This window comes from Atheta coriaria, unplaced genomic scaffold, assembly GCF_025399875.1.
Source record: "Atheta coriaria isolate IRGN ID8LTWV9N9 unplaced genomic scaffold, Caltech_Dcor_3.1 hic_scaffold_3_pilon, whole genome shotgun sequence".
Classification (NCBI taxonomy): Eukaryota; Metazoa; Arthropoda; class Insecta; order Coleoptera; family Staphylinidae; genus Dalotia; species Dalotia coriaria.
This window is the reverse complement of record NW_027045445.1, coordinates 8,888,164-8,907,852: the sequence shown is the minus strand read 5'-3', so window position 1 is coordinate 8,907,852 and position 19,689 is coordinate 8,888,164. Positions and strand designations below refer to the sequence as shown.

At 33.2% G+C, this 19,689-nt stretch overlaps 3 protein-coding genes across 3 annotated transcripts in view; 1 reads left to right on the top strand and 2 right to left on the bottom strand.

Moving 5' to 3' along the window:
* The window catches only part of LOC135804128 (pancreatic triacylglycerol lipase-like), a 115,708-nt gene that overhangs the window by 30,115 nt on the left and 65,904 nt on the right, over positions 1-19,689 (bottom strand). The gene's annotated exons all lie outside the window — the stretch shown is intronic.
* LOC135804295 (zinc finger protein 70-like) overlaps positions 1-19,689 on the bottom strand; it is a 62,999-nt gene that overhangs the window by 4,685 nt on the left and 38,625 nt on the right. The window lies entirely within an intron of this gene.
* Positions 958-4,461, top strand: LOC135803613 (uncharacterized). Its single transcript, XM_065317281.1, has 3 exons — positions 958-1,002; positions 1,252-2,938; positions 3,545-4,461. The coding sequence occupies exons 1-3, from the start codon at positions 958-960 to the stop codon at positions 4,459-4,461; spliced, it is 2,649 nt and encodes an 882-aa protein (XP_065173353.1).

Below are 19,689 nucleotides of genomic sequence, written 5' to 3'. Positions count from 1 at the left end.
GCAACAGATCGAAGCGTCTTCTTCTGCATCGGCGCTTGTGTTCTCCTGCGGATGAAATAAACCACGCATACGCAGTGTGGAAAAATAACGAGCGCGCAAAAAAATTCAGTAGCGAGCTGCCAGCCGCCCGTCCAAAGTCTTGTTTTTCGCTGCCCGACTGCTCGGCATTCAATTCGGCAACCGCAAGAAACAAAAACAGAAAAAGAAAACCAAAGCATCAGATTGGCATAAACCAGAGCAGAAGCAGAATAAAAAGAGACACAATTCAGTTCGGGGTTTGACTCTGTGTTTGGTTTTCGTTTGGACGACGAAATGAACCGTATGAAAAAGCCGGCCGTGGAGCGCGTGATGTATGCGCGCCAGCGACTTGATGGACTGTTATCGTCCGGCTTGTCACCTCTGAGCCGAAGAGGCACGCAACAATGGCGGCAGCATTCTCTCATTGTGATCATCGCGATCATTCCGCGTCTCCGAATTGCGGCGGCCGGCGTGCGAGAATAAAAACCGAGCCGAATATTTCACACAATTCTAGGGCGGATGGTATTTTTGGCTTAATCATCTCGGCAAATAGAAATAATACAAATAATATTCACAATCTATAATGTCGCATATCGCAGGTATAATATTATTTAAGAAGATTAAACGAAACGTCGTATTTTATGATCCAGTTCATAGAAAATTGTCATTAGGGAAAAATTCATGGATTAGGATTAAACTAGGTAGAAGAATTGAGAAATTTCTGGAAAACATTAGTGGTATTGTATTAGGCGAAATATTTAGACCATTGTCGCACCCCTTCTACTTTTATGTTTGATTTGTATTGAATATTTGGGTATAAAATGACAGAAAATGCAAAATTTCGGTTAGTTACCGATAATATTTTGCAGTGTTAACAAGTTATATTTTATTTATGTGTGTTTTTCTATAAAGTGTGCAGTGAAGAAGAAAGTTTTCATCATGGTGCTGGGGTTGGATGCAATATGGAGCAAATCACGCAAAATGGTAATTAATAAATTTAATTTTTAAATTATGCAATATTTTGTCAAAAATCACTGAATAATATTTATTAATCAGCCATATTTGCAAATGAAACAAATTTTTAAATTAAATAAATTAAAATTTTTTTTTTTTTTTTTTAATTTTTAAAAATTTTGTTTTTCAAAATTTTAATTTTTTCAATTTTTATTCATAAATTTTAATTTATTTCTTATCATAAAACTTAAATATACTGATTTTTGTTTTTATCCACAGCTTGTCAATAGAAGCATGCGTCGAAAAGCCCACATCGCCAATGAAAACAACAAAAATCAACTTAAAACTCCTCAGTCGCCTCAAAAACATCAACAAATCGAAAGTCCAGCAAAATACAAATCCAAGATACCAGTCGCTATCCGTCGTTATTCCTCCACATCAACCTCAATAAACTCCGAACGTAAAATTCTCCAAATAACCGATTTAGATGATTCATATCCAAAACTTCCCGAAACTGAACCCGAACCCGAACCGGAATACAGTGAGATAAACACCAGCAAATACAAGAAAAACGAGCGTAAAAAGTGTGAAGTGCCCGAATACATCCGAAAATCCTACGCGAAACATAACCGTAGTTATGATAAACACCGAAAGTCAAATCAATCGGTTAATATAAATAATAAACAAAGTGAAGGCGATAATACGTATTGCAATGTAGATTCATCAACAGTGAGTTATCGTGATTATCAACCAAATAAAAATAAATGTGAAAATGAAAATAAAAATGAAATTTTACCACAGTTAGTGAAGTGTCACATCTACGAAACTTTAACTCCGTTGAAATCAAAGTATTTACCATCTCATGCTGATTGTTTCCGTGATTCAAGTGACTTAAGTGATTCAAGTGATGATGAACCTTTAATTATCAAAGCCTGTGCAACAGTTCATCCATCACCAGTGTTATCAAAACCCCAAAATGACAACCAAAATTTCAACGGACAACAACAACAATCACAAAATAGCCGCGGAAGTTCAACACCTCCAAAGTTCTCATCAAACACCTCAAGATTAATCAAAGATGAACATGGTTTGTACCTAAGTCCAATTATTCCTAATGTGACTACTGTTGATCGGAAATCATACAAAATGGCGGAGCAGTTTGACATCTCACCTCCACACCCAGTCGATAAACCATGTCGGAAGAATCTTCATGATCGTTTTGTTGTTAACACATACAAAGCTTCATACTGGCAGAGATTGAGCGGACGTGTCAAGCCACGCATTGACGCCACGCACAAGATCAAGGTCAGCGAACGCCCTGATAGCGGCTGGTATTCACACTCCGATAGCAATTCCGATAGTGAGTTAAAATCAACAAACAACGCGATTATGGTGACAAACACAGCCGGAAGTCAAATATCAACATCAACATCGACTTCGAATTCAAATTCAGCGTCAGCGTCACAATCGTCGTCAGCGGCTAGTCTTTTGAGTGATGTCGGGTTCGTTGGTGAGTTGTATCGTGCAAGAATCACTCCGGATAAAATATTAGCGAAGAAATTACGTCAAAGACAACGACGTGTTGTGCCTACTTCGTTGTTGACTATGTTTGATTCAATGATGGCTGATTCTGATGTGCCATCATCGCCTGATGATGAATTTGTGCAATTTTTGGATAAGGAAGCTTCGAAAATTGAAATGGCAACGAATTCGACGAAGATTAATTCTTTGGAGGAGATTTATGCAACGCCGATGAAGACACCAAAGGATATTAAAGAAACAGAAAGAAAAAAAGCTGATTTGTCGCTGGATACTAAGACTTTTATTAAATTGAAGGAGGAAGCTGATCTTCAGTGCAAAATTATGAGGCAGGCGTCGAAGGCTTTGGAAGTGTCTAGGAGGAGTGAGACGAATTGTGTCAGCGTGAGGCCGCAGGTGGAAGCGGAGAAGATTCTTCTGACCGCAAGTAAGTTGAAACGATGCGAAATTTATTTTGAAATCGACTTGTAGCTCACCGAAATGCAGAAAAAAGAAATGTGTGAGTAGTTGTTTATAGAAAATTTAATGTATTTTAGTATGTGTGTAAAAAATATAGAAAAATATTTGAAATTATAAGAGTTATCATTGATTTTGTCAAAATTTTCACTATAAGGATGCCTTGAAGTCTGCGATGATATAATTTACTAAATAATTAATATCTCAGTCATCTATAGAGATAATTTATCAAAATAAAAACTATTTTATAAAGAATTAATTAAACTATTATCTCTGAAAACTTCATTAAAAAATATTAATTTTAAGTTGGCTAAATTTAAGTTTAAATAATTTTTTTGATTTTGTCAAAACTTTCACTATTAGAATGCATTAAATTCTCCAATGAAATAATTTACTAAATAATTAATATCTCAGACATTTATAAAGATAATTTATCAATATATAAACTATTGTATAAAGAATTAATTAAGCTATTATCTCTGAAAATTTCATATCAAAATATTAATTCTAAATTGGTTAAATTTAATTTTTTTTAATTTTTTTTTTATAGTAAAATGCATTTTTTTATTATTTTCAGATTGTAAGTACGAAAAAGTCCTCAAGGAAATCCGCCAGACCCACTACGAGAAACCCATCGAAGCGAAACAAACCGGAAGTATCAAAATCTCAGACATTTCTATCAAATTACCCGAACTCTCCGAGGATAAAACAGGCTGGTTCGTCCTAGTATTAATGGATGACAAACGCATCTTCTCAACAGATGCAGTTGAAATCCACCTAGAAAACCACAAACTAGACTTCCACCGAACATTCCTCTTCGATAATCTTGACGGAAATTTTGAATTAACCGGAAAAGTCTACTGTTTACTGCATAAACAGTGCGAGAAAAACCACAAGAAAAGCGATGGTCGCCTCTCGAACAAATTGAGGTTATCAGGAAGAAAACTGCGATACATGGACCTCTACACCAAAGATCCCGTTGAGACCAACATCAAAACATCATCTTTTGTACCTCTGGGATATTTCAAAATCACTGTGAATGATTTACATACAAAAGTGTTATCCAAAGATAATAAGGAAAGTATTAAAATCACTTTGTATGAAAATTCTCCATTAGCTCATGAAGTACAGATGAATATTCAACTGGCGCAGATGAATATTGCCGTTGAAAAGATGGGAATGTTAAACGTGAGATCAAGAATCAACCCGGTTGTTTGGAAGAGAATGCTGTGTACGCTGAGTGGAACCGTGCTGAAACTTTGGGACAACGAAATCGATCAAGATCCACTGATGCTGATTGACCTGATTTATTGCAAACAGGAGATTGACAACGCCAAAAGAGAAGAATGTCCGAGAGCTAAGACTTTGGCGATTGTTTTGAGGCATGAAACGCTTTATTTGAATATTGATACTATTGCAGAGCTCAGGGAGTGGAAGAAAGTTTTAAATGAAGTTTACAAGGGGTTGAAGGATTGGAAATTGTTGAAGGAATAATTTTAGGAGTTTGGTTTTGTAAATAATTATGTAGTTAAGGAAATAATAGTTTTAGATGTGCAATAAACTATCTTGATTAATTTAATTTTTGATTTTTTTGTATTTTTTGTGGAAAATGCCTTGTATCTCCTGATCCCTTTGTTTGATTTTTATGTTCTTTTCAGGAAATTGTAGCTAATTAAGTAGACTTTCATTTGTGTGTTAGTAACACCCTTAAAATTTTTTAAAACATCCATTAAAGTGCATGCAAAGTTGCATATCTACATAAAAAAACATGCGAAATAAAACACTCTGTATCTTTTGATACATTTGATAAATCTCGTTAAATCTACTAAAAATAGATAATAGAAGACCTATAATTTAATATTTTATCAATTTTTATCCTTTAAATTACTCCTTTCTGCCATAAAACTATGTTTAAAGTGCAATTTCTTTTCTGTTTATGCTTTTATTAAATTTTAAAAATTTTCAAATAAAAAATACCCTGTATCTTCTGTTTCCTTTGCTTGATTTTTATGTTCTTTTCAGGAAATAATTCAAAATTAACTATACTTTCATTTGTATATGAGTAAAATTCTAAAGCAGATCCAAAACCTACCTTAAAATGCATGCAAAGTTGCATATCTACTTCAAAAAACATGCAAAATAAAACACTCTGTATCTTTTGATTCAATTGATCAATTTTGTTAAATTTTTTTTAAATAGATAATAGAAGACCTATGTTTTAATATTTTATTAATTTTTATGCTTTAAATAACTTTTTTCTGCCATAAAACTACATTTAAAAATCGTTATCCTTCAATTTTTACATTTTTTTAAAACAAAAATTTTATACCTCTTAAAATACTAAATAAAACAAACAAAACTATTATTCCTGTTAAATATTTTGTTAAAACCAAAACAAACATTTTAACGTGACCTATAAAACAATTTTATCTTGTCCCGAAACGACGCACTTAACCATCAAATTTACCACCACAAAAAACAATATTTTTTTAACACCTCGCTTCATTACAGCGTGTCTGCAAACACGCTTAATCTAAAAGCGTCGACGTCTTAACAGTATCGCCGGATAATAACGTGAGACATATTATTGCTCCTCGGAAAAGCAGCATAAAAAGCACTTTTGCGTATCTCTATCATGCCTTTTTTCCCATCTTGCGTGTGCTACTCGAATTGCTGCACTTCTTCTGATCGGTAGCAGCTGCTCGGGTTTGCGGTGGCAGTAAGCAAGCGCATTTTATGCAGATTCCGCTGAAATGAACGCGATTGCGGCGTGTAAACGAGTGGGCAAGCGGCGGCGACGCGAGGCGTTTTCGGCGCGTCCGGATGAGCGTCCGCGCGTCGTAAAACGGCGTGCGAAATGGGCGCGCGCGGTAGCAGAGGCGTGCGAATGTTGTTGATTCGCGTTCACAATTTACGCGCTCGCAATGAAGACCTTCTTGCGCCTCGTTACTGAATTGCTACACATGCAGAAATATGCAGCAAGCTGAATACGCAGATTGTATCGGAAAGACCTTCAAGGATGTCGTCGTTAAATTTCCATATGCGCAAGTAAATTGAAGTGTTTTCATCAAATTATTTTATGTTACAGCTGAATAAATATTTAACGTTTTGTTGAGTACTGTAACTTTGTGATAAAATGTTTTAAAATGTAAATATTTCGAAAAGTATAAAAATTATTCAAAAATTTTACTAAAATATTTGGTTAAGAATTAAATATACTTTAAAATAAAATTTGAATTTTTTAATTTTATTGTTTAGTTTGCTAGAAAAAATGTAAATATTACAAAAACTATAAAAGATATTAAAAAAATTTACTTAAATATTTTATTGAGAATTAAATCAACTTTAAAATACTTTTTGAATTTTTAAATTTTTTTGTATAGTTTGCAAGAAATTTTTTTTTAAAGTTTGTGGGTTTTTCAGTAATTTATTTTTTTTGTGTTCGAATATTTTAAAATGTAAATATCTCAAAAACCATAAATGATATTAAATAATTTTACTAAAATATTTTATTAAGAATTAAATAAACTTTAAAATAGTCGTTGAATTTTGTAATTTTTTTGTTATTTTCCTTTGAATTTTGTCTTAAACTTTGTGTGTATTTTAATGATTTAGTTTTTTTTGTGTTAAAATATTTTAAAATGTAAATATTGCCAAAACTATTATAGATATTCAAAAATTTTACTAAAATATTTCATTAAGAATTAAATAAACTTTAAGACGCATTTTAAAAATTTAAAGAAGCTTCTTTCGTTTCCTTGGAATTTAATTTTAAACTTTGTGTGTTTTTCAGTGATTTAATGCATAAAACAGTCTCAAGTTTCAACTGTTTCAACTCCAAATCCTCTGGATGTCCATTTTAAGTTGTTTTAGTAAAACAAGTCCATTGTCCGCGCGTTCATTCTTCGTTCTTTCTTCTTCGCCGATGCGTAGCTGCGTGCATGTGCGATACACGGCGTGGGGACGAACAAACTGCTACTGTTTGGGCCGCGCGGGCGCACTACAAAGGATCGGCGCCGACGCCGGCGACGACGACGTTTCATTCACTTTCATTCACGGCGGCGAACGCCGAAAGGACAACACACGCTTCGCAAGGCTTGTCGCTGAGAATAAAAAAAGCAGCGGCAGCGACATGCGACGCGGCCAGCCAGCGTGAAGATAAAACGAGCTTTCCTGCGCTAGCAATGGCCGAAGCTCCAAAAGGCGAAAACGAATTAAACAAGTCCAAAGCTTGGATGAAAACAAACCGAGCAAAAAGTAAATTAAGTGAATTACGAAAAGAAACGAATAAAAACACAATTGCAAATCGCTTAATTATCTCCTTCAAAGCCCTGATCTAAGGATAACGTTTAATTGCTCAAATCTCTTAAATAACTCAATAATTATTTATAAAAAATAAAATTTTTCTTTAGAAAAAATAAAATGTTAACTGAAGCTTTCATCCAGAGCTTAAATATTGATGTTTTAATGCCTGGAATCGCAATGAGATGAGATGGCTTTGTGTTGTATGCAAATGCGCGTCTTGCGTCGTCGTAAAAGCTCTCAACGCAGAGACATAAGAAGAAGAAGAAGCGTCCGTCATTGAGAAACTCGCGATGCGTACGTTTTGCTTACGTTTGCATTCAATAAACCGATGCGAAACGTACAAAACAGAAGAAAAAACTGCAGGCGAACGGAACGCATAATGGCCGCGCATTGACTGTGATAGATACGCGTCTTCAGAGGCCGAGACGGTGGTCTTCCAGTTTTTCATGGTGACATATAACATAGTATCAAAATCAATTTATATTGAGTTTTTTGATGAAAAAATTTGGAATTATTGCAAAAATTAAAATTTTCAGGATTAATTTTGATAAAATTAATTTTTTTTAAATTTTTGGTTAGATTAGTAAATTATACAAATAATTTGAGGATTTTTATGTTAAAAATATTGTAGGTTGTATTTTTTATGATTTTTTTAAATTAAGTGAGAATTAGACGAAGCATTAAAGTCTCCACTTGAAAATTTTCATAAAAATTTGTTTAAAACATGAAATATTGCAATTTTTTTAAGGAAAATTATTAAAAATAAGATTGTTTATAATTTTTCTTAACTATATATAATTTTGAACCAATTTTATAAGTAGAAACTGACAAAAACTGTAAAAATAGTAAAAAAATCACTAAAAAACAGATTTCGAAAAAAAATTTAATATTTTTCAATTTCGAATGATTTTAAACTGGTTTAAACCTTATAATTCATTATAAAATTCAATTTTAAAATAAAATAGAACTTATCCACATCCTACTTCAATAAATATTACCACTATTTTATAAAAAAATCACTTTGAAAACAAAAATTTTCCAAAAATTAATTTTTTTCCATTTTTCTTGTTATACCACAAAAGATAATTATAACCCAACAAAATATATATTTATAAAACCCATCCAATTTTTATTTAATACATTTTTTCATTCATCCCGACGATATTAATATTTATAGTCGCGCCGAGCCGATACACAAAAAGCGAGTAAAATGAATGAAACCAGAATGCTACCAGAAAGTTAAAACAGGTAGCTAGTTATAGTAAAAGCATCCACAGGCCCAAGACGTCGATGGGCCGCGATCGGGTTGTTTATTGCCTCCATGTATATTAATGAAAATTATTTATCGATTGCGTATTTTAGTAGCGACTCGGAGCCGTTCGGGCCCTTGAGCCACGCACAGCCCACCGCCGCCTTCTCTCCGCGCGCCACGCGGAGAGAATCTTCACCCGTTTACCATTTCATCTTCGCTGCTCCGCTCTTAATTAAATTCGTTATTTAAAAGTAATAAATGAGTCTGCGTCGCGGTTGCGCCTTCTTCTATTAACGTACGGCAATTGTACCAAAACATTCAGGACCGTATTATCAACAAAAACTCATTAAAACTCAACAAAACAAAACTTTTTAAAATAAATTTTAAAATTTTATATTTTTTTAATGTTAAGGCGATAGTCCGGTTCTGTATTTTGATATAACCCGAGGCAGGATTGGAAATAGAACTCGTCTAAGCGCTCGCTCGGCTCATTAGATCTTCGGCGCAGCGCCGGTGTGTGGCTTAATTAACAGCGTCCAGTTTGCGCCCGGACGGGAAGGAATAGCTTATGATTCCTTTTCCAGTCGGTGCTATTCGACGTGCGCAGCGCGCAGGATAAGGTTTATGGTGGTTTGTCACGCACGCGATCAACTTTTCCACAGTGGAACAAGGCGAAAACACGCAGTTCTAAACATGCTCTGGTTGAAATATCCATAAAACCGTATAAATAATTTATTAACATTCTCAAGAATATGGATACTTAATATACAACACAGTTTTGAGTTGAAGCATATAGTGACAGAGAGTTGAATTACAGTTTTCTGTAATTTTTTATTTGAAAAAATGCGATTTTTGAAAGAAAAAATAGAAAAAATTAAGAAATTTGCTGTTAAAATGGTCTGTATGTTGATTAATCAGCAATTTATCCCTACTAATATTCTAAATGCGAAAATCCTGATGTTTGTTACACTTTCACGCAAAAACAACTTAACCGATCATCATGAAAATTTGTACATACCTATATTCTTAGTGGTCCCCGAATAATTATAGGCTACTTTTTATTTAATAAAAAAAAATTATTTTTTTTAATGAAATACAGAAATTGTTTAACCAATAATACCTCTGCATCTGGCTATTTGACTACTTTAACGCCATCTAGCATTCCAGCAATGAAGCTCAAACCTAAGTACTATAGTACCATCACACTGTATTATCACACTGTATTACCGACAGCTACGTCAACATCAAATCCAATTGACTACACTATGGAGACTGTACACTATACTTCCATAGACTATACTTTCAGCCATTTTAAACTTCCCGCCATTCTACTTCATTGTTACTTCTTCTGTGACTACAGACGCGTACGGAAGCAACTTCATTATTTTAGATATTCGCGATCGAAGCCGCGGGTCAAAGCTAGTAAGTTTATAATTAATAAATTTACATTTTAAGCATATTTTTAATATAGTATAGTATTGAAACATTGAAAGCTATTTTGTGTGAAAAAAATCATTTTTTATAACAAAATACCTATGAAAACAAAAAAGAAGATTAAAAACTAATGCCTTCTAGTGAGGAATAGTAAAACCAGTGTTTTACACATTTTTTTGCTATAAAATTGCATTTTTCAATAAAAAACAAAAAAAACTTGTAATGAAATTGATCCCCATGATGATCAATCATCGATTAAAACCGATCCGGAGGTAACCAGGTACATTTTTTTCTTTTTTTTTGCTTGAAATCTCCAACGTCTTGCGCTCTTCATATTCACGTTGTCGCACCGCACGAATGCGCAATGTGACACTGACGCCGCCCGACGATGCGAAAAGCCCGGTGCGCGACGACACCGCGACAACGTATCCATATCACCGGTCGGCGCTTCGATTCTCGAAAAGTCGATAAAAAAATAAAATATCATATCGCATGCGATGCGGACTCGATGACATCGCGATGCGGTGCGACGGTGCGTGCAGACGACGAGAGGGCCGCGATGCGAAGATATCGGGCGCAGCGTGTGATCGCCGGACGGGATGCGAGCACACGCACGCGATTCAATGCGTTTCGATTACAAAACGCTGGAAAATCACATTCGGAAAAAATATCGCTTTTTATTGAGAGATTTGATAATATTTCGTGATTATACAGTGTGTTTATTGGGTTTATGAAGATTTGTAATGTTGATGTGTGTGCTCCGGTTGTGAGTCGCAAAAATAATGGCCGGTTGGCGCTCGTCGGTCGTTGATTGGCTCGTACGCAATTAACAAGTTTATTACGCCGCTTCCTTAACGGAGACACAAAACTCGCCGCATTATCGCATGACTTTATCAAGCTGCAGTCTTTGCCGCAGCGTTCGCAAGTAATTCGGATGCTAATTGATTTTATGTCTATCTTTATGCCATTGCTTTCAAGTACAGAGCTCTGCATGCAAATGAAGCTTTCAGCGAAAATCTTTTCATGGAATCAATTTCACTAAAAGTTTAAATAATAACGATCCAAGGTCAAAAAATTGTCATTTTACGTTGGAAACATGATTATATTTTCTCCTACTTTTTTTTAAAGATTTGTATTTAATGAATTTTGTAGATTTTTATAGGTTACTAGCTTTAACCCGCGGCTTCGCTCGCGAATATCTAAAATAATGAAGTTGCTTCCGTACGCGTCTGTAGTCACAGAAGAAGTAACAATGAAGTAGAATGGCGGGAAGTTTAAAATGGCTGAAAGTATAGTCTATGGAAGTATAGTATACAGTCTCCATAGTGTAGTCAATTGGATTTGATGTTGACGTAGCTGTCGGTAATACAGTGTGATAATACAGTGTGATGGTACTATAGTACTTAGGTTTGAGCTTCATTGCTGCAATGCTAGATGGCGTTAAAGTAGTCAAATAGCCAGATGCAATGGTATTATTGGCTAAACAATTTCTTTATTTTATTTAAAAAATCATTTTTTATTCAATAAAAAGTAGCCTATAACCATTCGGGGACCACTAAGAATATGTGTACAAATTTTCATGATTATCGGTTAAGTAGTTTTTGCGTGAAAGTGTAACAAACATCAGGACTTTCGCATTTATAATATTAGTAGGGATAATATTGCAGCGGCATCTGTGGATGGAAATATATATTATTCTTTCTGAGGTAACAAGAAATAATCGATTGTATTGTTGGAAAAAAAATCCAATTAAAAGACGATTATTAATTACGTCGCTGTTGCGCGTTTTGCAGCGCGTTCGTTAATTATGAATTAATTAATAATCAATATGCGCCCCGCGCGCAGTGGCCGCGTAGCGCCTTCATTACCGTTTTTCGCTCGCTGTGCCTCGCTAATTGATTTTTTTCGTTTGTCTCTCACGTCGTAAAACGTGTTTGGCGTTTTCTGTCCCGTTTTTGCGCCGTGCGCTCGAGTGTAGTGTCTAGTAGTGATCGAAATAATCAAAATGGCGATGATACATTGAAACAGCGTAAAAACCAAGTCGGGCAACTGATGGCTGCGAGATACTGCGTTTAATTAACTAATTATTATATGATAATGATCGTAATGTATGAATATTTATGTTATCTTGACGTAAATATTTTTCATGTAACGAAATTAAATAAGTAAATGTTTATATTATAAAAGAAAACTGTTTTCAATGATAAAATTCAGTAAAATACAGGTTAAAATGAATGATTTTTGAAAAAGCAAGTTATACAACACACAGAACTTAAAAATAACGCTAAAAACGTAAAAATTTTTAAAATTTAATTTTAAGCCCGAAAACAACCCAAAATCTTTGTTTATCAAACTCAATCTTACAAAATTAAATAATACATCTATTAAAATAGTAATTTTCTGCAGTAAAAATAAAATAAAATCATTTTTTCATAATAAAAAATTAAATTTGATTAAAAAATCAAGTTTTTCATTTTTCTTTCTTTGTTTAATATGATTTTGGTCGATGGTATTGTTTAGTTTTTATACTGAAAGATACCGAAGATGGAATAATGCCAAAGCGCCGCTTATGGATAATTGATAGAGCGCCGAGACGACATCGAGCCGGTCATCAGCGGATGTCATCATCATCAATAATTCAACGCGTCTGCAATAATCCAATACTGCAATGCCAACGACTTTGCAAACGTCAAGATCGCAGAGATGCGAAGAAACGAGCACAACACAACATAAAACAACACGACAACAAAACTGAAAGATTATATATTAAATCACATTGTGCATTTTGTGCAGAAAATTGAGCTTTACAAACGCAAAGTAACAGATTCAAAAGGAATTAGTTGCAAAAACACATGGATTTACTATTTTGGCCAAAATATTGAAATTTATAACAATTATAAGTATGATTTAATTTTTACATAAATTTTTACTTATTTAACACCCTGTAAGTTAAATTTTTCCATATTTTAATAGTTATTCTGTTATTCCAGGCAAAGACGAATCTAAAAAATCATAGATTATTAAAATCTGTCCAGTAGTTCTTGAGTTATACGCGTTGTAACTAACACATTTTCTTTTTTATGCCGATAGGTTGATATTTCCACAAAAAATAGGAAAAAACTCATTAAAATTAATAATATTGTGGACATAATTAAGTTTAAAACAAATAAAAACCTTAAAATATTTAATTTTTTAATTCAAAAATTTTAAAATCTGTAAACCAGCATTCTGTTAAATAATAATTATCACATTAGCACCTGCAACACGTGTAATTGCCAGTAATGCGTGTAATACCAGGTGTCGGTAACGTCTCGCCACGCTCGCTGACTAACTAATCCCACTTTTGAACGCAGGCAAGTGCGATATTTGCTCAACTTAAGGCAACTTAAGGCAAGTGCTTGCTTAGGCGCCACTTTAACGCTCCGCTAAGCGAAACAAACACCTCGTTCATCGGTAACGCACAATATGATAGCATCATCAAGGGGGAAAGAAAGTCAACTAAGCGCGACGCGCGTTTTTTCCTCTTTCACTCCTCACGAATCAGCAGGTTGAACAAAAAAACACGAATTAATTGAACGCAACGACGCGCGTAAACATTACCACACGTAAGGTGAACATTGATAGGGGATTATCAGATTCTCACCATGAAGGGGTGGTTAGCTAAGCAGAACGTCATCAAAATAAATCATAAAATTGATGTAAATTAAGTTTTTTTGTGATAAATTTGTTTTTTGTGATTTTTTTCAAAAGATTTTGATCTTTTTGACTTAAAAATCAATTAAATTTAGCGAAAAACACGTTTTTCTTCGATTTTTGGATGGAATATCATATTTTCGTGACTTTTTTTTAATGAAAAATCAATAAAAATTATACAAAAACTAGATTTTTCATTTTTTTAAAAATATTAATAAAAAAAATATTATTTCTTTAATTTATGTTAGATTCCAATAAAAAATTCAAAATTAATTAAATATTTAATGTATTGTGGCTTCAAAAATCGATTTTCACCCATCATTTCACCAAAAATAAACCTTAATCGATTTTTATTGTATTTTCTATACTTCTAAGTATCTATTATCCAAAAGCTCCACATCAAAATCCGAAATTAAACTCTTTCTTTTGTGAAATGCGCCGGCCACACATGAAAAACGTTCAAATATTTCGACTCCAAGTGTGCGCGTCGACAAAAAAAGCGAGAAAACAGTTAGAATTCGATTATTGCGATCAGTCGGGAGCGTATTCATTTGGCACGTCTCTCAACATTTTTTCTCTGCTCCGCGCGCATCAAAAGCACGAATCATGAAAGGCGAAAGAGATGAAAGAAACGCGACGTGATACTTCACACTCGGCATCGACGCAAGCGAATAATACCCACTACCGATGGCCAATGATCAAATGGATTTAATTTCTGAAGTGCCAAGTTCACTACGCGCGCATTTAACATGCAACATTCTCTTCGTATATTCAACTGGTCGAGTTGTTCCGCGTTCTTAAAGACATTAGCTGTTTGCACGCATGTGCGTAGAAGTACAATTATTACAATTACAAGCAGGATTACAGCTACAATTACACATACAATTACAATTACTATTAGTGGCACGGTCATTTGCGTATAGTAGAGATGAAGAAGGAGCTTAAGATGTAATCATAATATCACATTAGTCAGTCGCAGTCGAATATCAAGAAGCGAATGTGGAATTATATCATAATATACAGCATCATGAAATAATGTTGGCAATGTTTGCTAGTAGATAGTGAAAAGCTCGAGGATATGATAAAAGAAGAAACTACTAGCACGTGCGTAATTATATCATGGGTAAATGGTTTTTATTTTGTTAATTGTTAAATAACTTTTGTGTTTTTCGCTGAATTAGGTTGAAATTTTGCAAGTTTATGAACAATTAAATTATTATTGTTTATACCAATTTTGGTTTTAATTGCTTTTATAGTTTAAAAGTTATTAAACTTTTTATGTAGGTTACTCGCTTATAAAATAACCAGACGCATTGAAGTCTCCAAAGAAAAATGCTCGTGAAAGGAACATACTGCATTCTATTGCCTTGCTATTTCATGAATTACATTAAAATTATTATACCTTATAAGTGTATTACTTAATTTTTGCCATAAATATATTAATTTTAATTTTATAAGATTTTTTTTCTATAAATTCAAATATCGCGCATTAAAGTCTCTAAAGAAAATTGTTTATAACTCAAGTAATTTTAATGCAATTTAATCACAATTTTATAAACTGATAATTACATCTATCTCTTATAAAACTACCAAATTTAGACTTTATTGGTACATTAGTATTCTAGTTATTCGTATTTCTAACCACATTAACAAATTTTCGTATTTCTGAACATCGCAGCGAAAGAATTAAATTACTGAACTTGATCGTTTCCCAGTCGTTGAAAGTGATTAAATTTCTAGCCGATTCTTGAAAGTTCCTCAAGATCATCTCGACGTTGGCGTTAAATAGGTGTCGATGGCACTTGAGATCGCCAGCCATCGTCCGTAACTCAGAAACAGAAACATTTCTAACCCGTCCTTCGGCGGCTTTCTGTTTCTGTGGCTTTGATTTTAATTATAATTACACTAACGTTTTACAACGGTCACCAAGTCGGTGACTTGAAAGCCGAGCGATTAAAAGTCAACGATTTTCGGGGCATTGCCGTCGCGTTTGAATGTTTCGATCGCGTTGGCGTTTTGGCATTTCATTTTCATATATTACACGCTCGGATATAAACGCGTCGTTAAAAATTACCAAAGAGATGAGATTCCCGTGAAATATTGTCCATTTTTGTTGATCGTAAAACCTACTAATAAAAAGTTTAATTAAAATTTGAAGCAAAGTGTTTCAAAGGTTTATATTCGGTTTAATATCAAAAGAAGACTAAAATTTAGATAAAATAAATATTGTATTATTTACTCAAGCAAAATAATTAATTTAAAAATGATTAATGAAGGACAATGAAACTGTTTTGTCAGATTTTGTGTGCAAAACCGTTGAAATTGTTTTAACGGTTTTTAATAAACAGCACTTGCACGCGCCGTGTACGTAAACAAAAAAAAACACTAAACCCGAAGGCACCTGCGCCACCTTGCACAAGTTGCACCCTTGCTTCCTTCTCTGCGGTCGTCTTGTTTCTTATTGCGTCTTGTCCTGGGCAATTTACTAATAAATGCTAATGGAGAAAAAGACGTTAGACTTATGAAGCACCTTTTCTAATCGGCCACCACAATACTGCACAAATATCTCAAATATACACTATGTCAACAGAACTTAAAAAAAATTTTTTTTTTTTAGTGAAAATTTCATTAATTTTGACATTTTGCATTTTTAATGCATCGATTTCATCAATTTTATTTTAAAGAAAAAAGAACAACTAACAATGCACTTTAGCGCCATATACGATTCAATTATTTAGATATAACTATAATTAATTCGCTGTATTAACTTTCATCCCACATTTAACACCCTTCAAATAATAATTTTCGATATTTTAGTATTTATTCTCTTATTCTAGTCCAAGATGAATCCAAAAAACCATAAATCATCAAAATCTGTTCATCCGTTCTTGAGTTATAAACGGTCTAACTAACCCAACTTGATTTTATATAAATAAATATAACCTAATGCTTTAAACTATGAACACATTGTATATTTAAGAATGACAAAGCCACTGCTCGGCACGGGCAGGTGCACCGCAGCACCTGTGGGGTGCGAGAAGAGAAGGAAGACGCGCGAAGTCGCGCACATGTTCCACCTGAATGGATGGTACTGGTGCTGGCGCTGGCGCTGATGACCGTTAAAGAAGTTAAAGAAGGCACGAAGGCAGGGAGCGGGCGCGCCGCACGCATTAAAATTGCCGGCCTGCCGCGTCCGGGGCCCTCAACATGTGATTTGCCTTTTTTCCGATCCGACAGTTCTTCAAGGCGCACGTATGACACATGTGGCATTTGATTACAGATATCTCACTTGAGGGCACTGCAGGTACCTCAAAATTGGCATAAATTATTTCTCAGCGCGGCCTAAATAAATACTACAGTGCACGATTTTGACGGTTACAGGAAAAAACATGTGACCAAAAAGTAACAGCAGCAAAAGTATGTTTTTTTACATTCTTTTTCGAGTGCAAAATGAAATAATAAATATTAATATTGATTAATGGTTTATGAAAGTGGAAAAGTATCACATTGTTATGTTTCAATGTTTTTAAGGACATTGCAATCACTTTCAATCACTTTTAATATAGTAGTTAATTAATAATGGAGACATTAAAATAATTAGAGTAAAATTATTATTGACATTGCATAACTAAGTAATAATTTTATATACTTAATAAAATATTGATATAATAATAATTATGTAAATAAAATTCACAAATTTAATTTAATTTAAAACAACAAGAAAAGCTAATAATGCACTTTAGCGTCCTCTACGATTGAGTTATATTACTATAACTATAATAAAATGTCTAGATCAACTTTCAACCTTATTTATTTTAGTTATATTTTTGCAACAGAAAGTAGCCTATTTGCTTTTCCATAGTCTAAAATAACTTTATGCCAAATTTTATCAAAATTTGTTCACTGGTTTTTGTGTGAAAGCGTCACAAACATATTTTTTCTCATATTAGAAAAAATTAGTAAAAATTTACGATTCGAAATAATAAAATAAGTGAATTGTACGCATTCATATTGTAATTTGAATAAACAACAAGATAAAAAATATAATAAATAAATAAATTAGCAATAAATCACTTTCAAATTCAATCATTTCTTTCAACACCTTATTATTTCATTGATTATCCCATAACAATGTACCTATTATTATTTTTTCAACTTGATATTAATACATTCAACATTCAAAAAGTTTCTGATTCACTTCTCATTGCTCACAACATTAATTACAACTGCGCGTCAAATCCAGCCGCGTTATCGCCGCTAATTATCGCCGTAATGCAAATTGTCTGTACCAACCAAGCAACAACAACAAATCGACGATAAAGCGTAATTATGGAGTGAAATAAAAACCATCGATGCAATGCAAATCTTGCGTTTATTGTAAATTCATATAAATGCGAATTGGAACTCTAGCGACGCAAAACGCGTAAAAGTAACAGTTTGTCATGCGGCGATCGTGTCTGTTGGGTGCGTAGTCGCCGACGTTGTTTAAACAATAACAAATATTCTCAGCGACGAGATAATTACGTCGCGATAAAAAATAATTCAGGGCCGCGAACGCGCGCGCCGAGTCGAATGTGTGTTTACTTAGCAACGCGCCGGAGCAGTCTAAGTACTTTACTCACAGTATGACATGTAGGCATTAGTTTACTCCGAGTAACTCATTTATTATGTTTAGTACTTTAATTTGAAACATTGGAAACACCGGCTACATTGGCTATACATTTTGTAAACATATTAATGTGGTGGGTTTTATATAGTTGCGGTCAACTCACGCGACGCAAATAAAATCAGAAAATAAAAATTGTTAGTTATTTGCGCATAACTCGCAAAGTAATTAATTTATTTGAATTATTTTTTCAACAAATTATTCAGAAATACTTATTTCATCGTTCTATATGTCTATAGTGTTTTTAACTCTGTTTGGTCTATAGTTATAGAGAAATTTGTTCTTGTTTTGGAAATAAAAGTATGATTAATTTTAATTGTTTATAACTATTACAACAATAATTTGATCAATAAAATATTTTGGATTTAGATACATAATTTAATTGTTTATTTTCTGTTTAAAGAAATTTTAATCTATCGCTTATAGTTTTTGAGTAATTAAATAAAAAACATGAATAGAGAAGAATAACTGCATTATATTTGGCTGATACCAAAATAATTGTGAAATATTTTAGTTACTTATGAATTACTCATAAACTAATTGACAAAAATAAATATTTTTGACAAAAATTAATTAATTATTAAATTTTGCACTTTTCTATTCAAAGATTTTTGTTATAACAGTTTTCTAGTAAAAGTTATAAGTGAATTAAATTCAACTTTATAAATGTTTGAAAAATATATTTTAATTGTTAATAACTTTTTGTATATTAAAGCTAACAACAAAATATTGCACAATTTATTGTCAAATTTAATTAAGAATCCATTTCTGCAAGAATTTTGATTTTATCGTAAATAGTTTTGAAGTAATCCGTAAAAAACTAAACAAACCACACTTTTGTGATTTTGCCAGTAATCTAAGTAACTTTTCCGTAACTATATACCATATCATTTATATTATCTATACAACCATTTGTTTTTCCTTATTAGATATTAGCAAGTAACGAGTTTCGTTTCGTTGGCGGCTTTTTAGTAGCTACCACTCAACTAGCAATACTCGTACTTGTGCCTATCAGTTGATTGCTCGCACGTGTCCTGGCCTCGTCGCGCACAATTTACACAAGTTGCCATTATCAATTTACGCAATTGACGAAAACCTACTTATTTGTACACTGCACGGCTATTAACGAATGTCAGCCAATTTTCATTGAGATAATAATTGATGACTGTGACGGCAAAAAACATGAATCATTAAAATTATCATAAAACGATGACCAATCTTGCGGTATATGAGTTCGATTTACCATAAATGGCGCTTCTAGGTAGCAATAATTAAAATGCAATTTTACGTATTGTACAAACTATGAATCTACATACTCACATGCCGATTTGTTTACTCCAACGCAAATATTTGACGAGGTAAAGTGTTTTAG

Coding starts and splice junctions, on each gene's coding strand:
- LOC135803613 (XM_065317281.1), top strand. CDS start 958: ATGGTGCTGGGGTTGGATGCAATATGGAGCAAATCACGCAAAATG. Junction 1,003..1,251: donor GGAGCAAATCACGCAAAATG/GTAATTAATAAA, acceptor TTTTATCCACAG/CTTGTCAATAGAAGCATGCG. Junction 2,939..3,544: donor GAAGATTCTTCTGACCGCAA/GTAAGTTGAAAC, acceptor TATTATTTTCAG/ATTGTAAGTACGAAAAAGTC.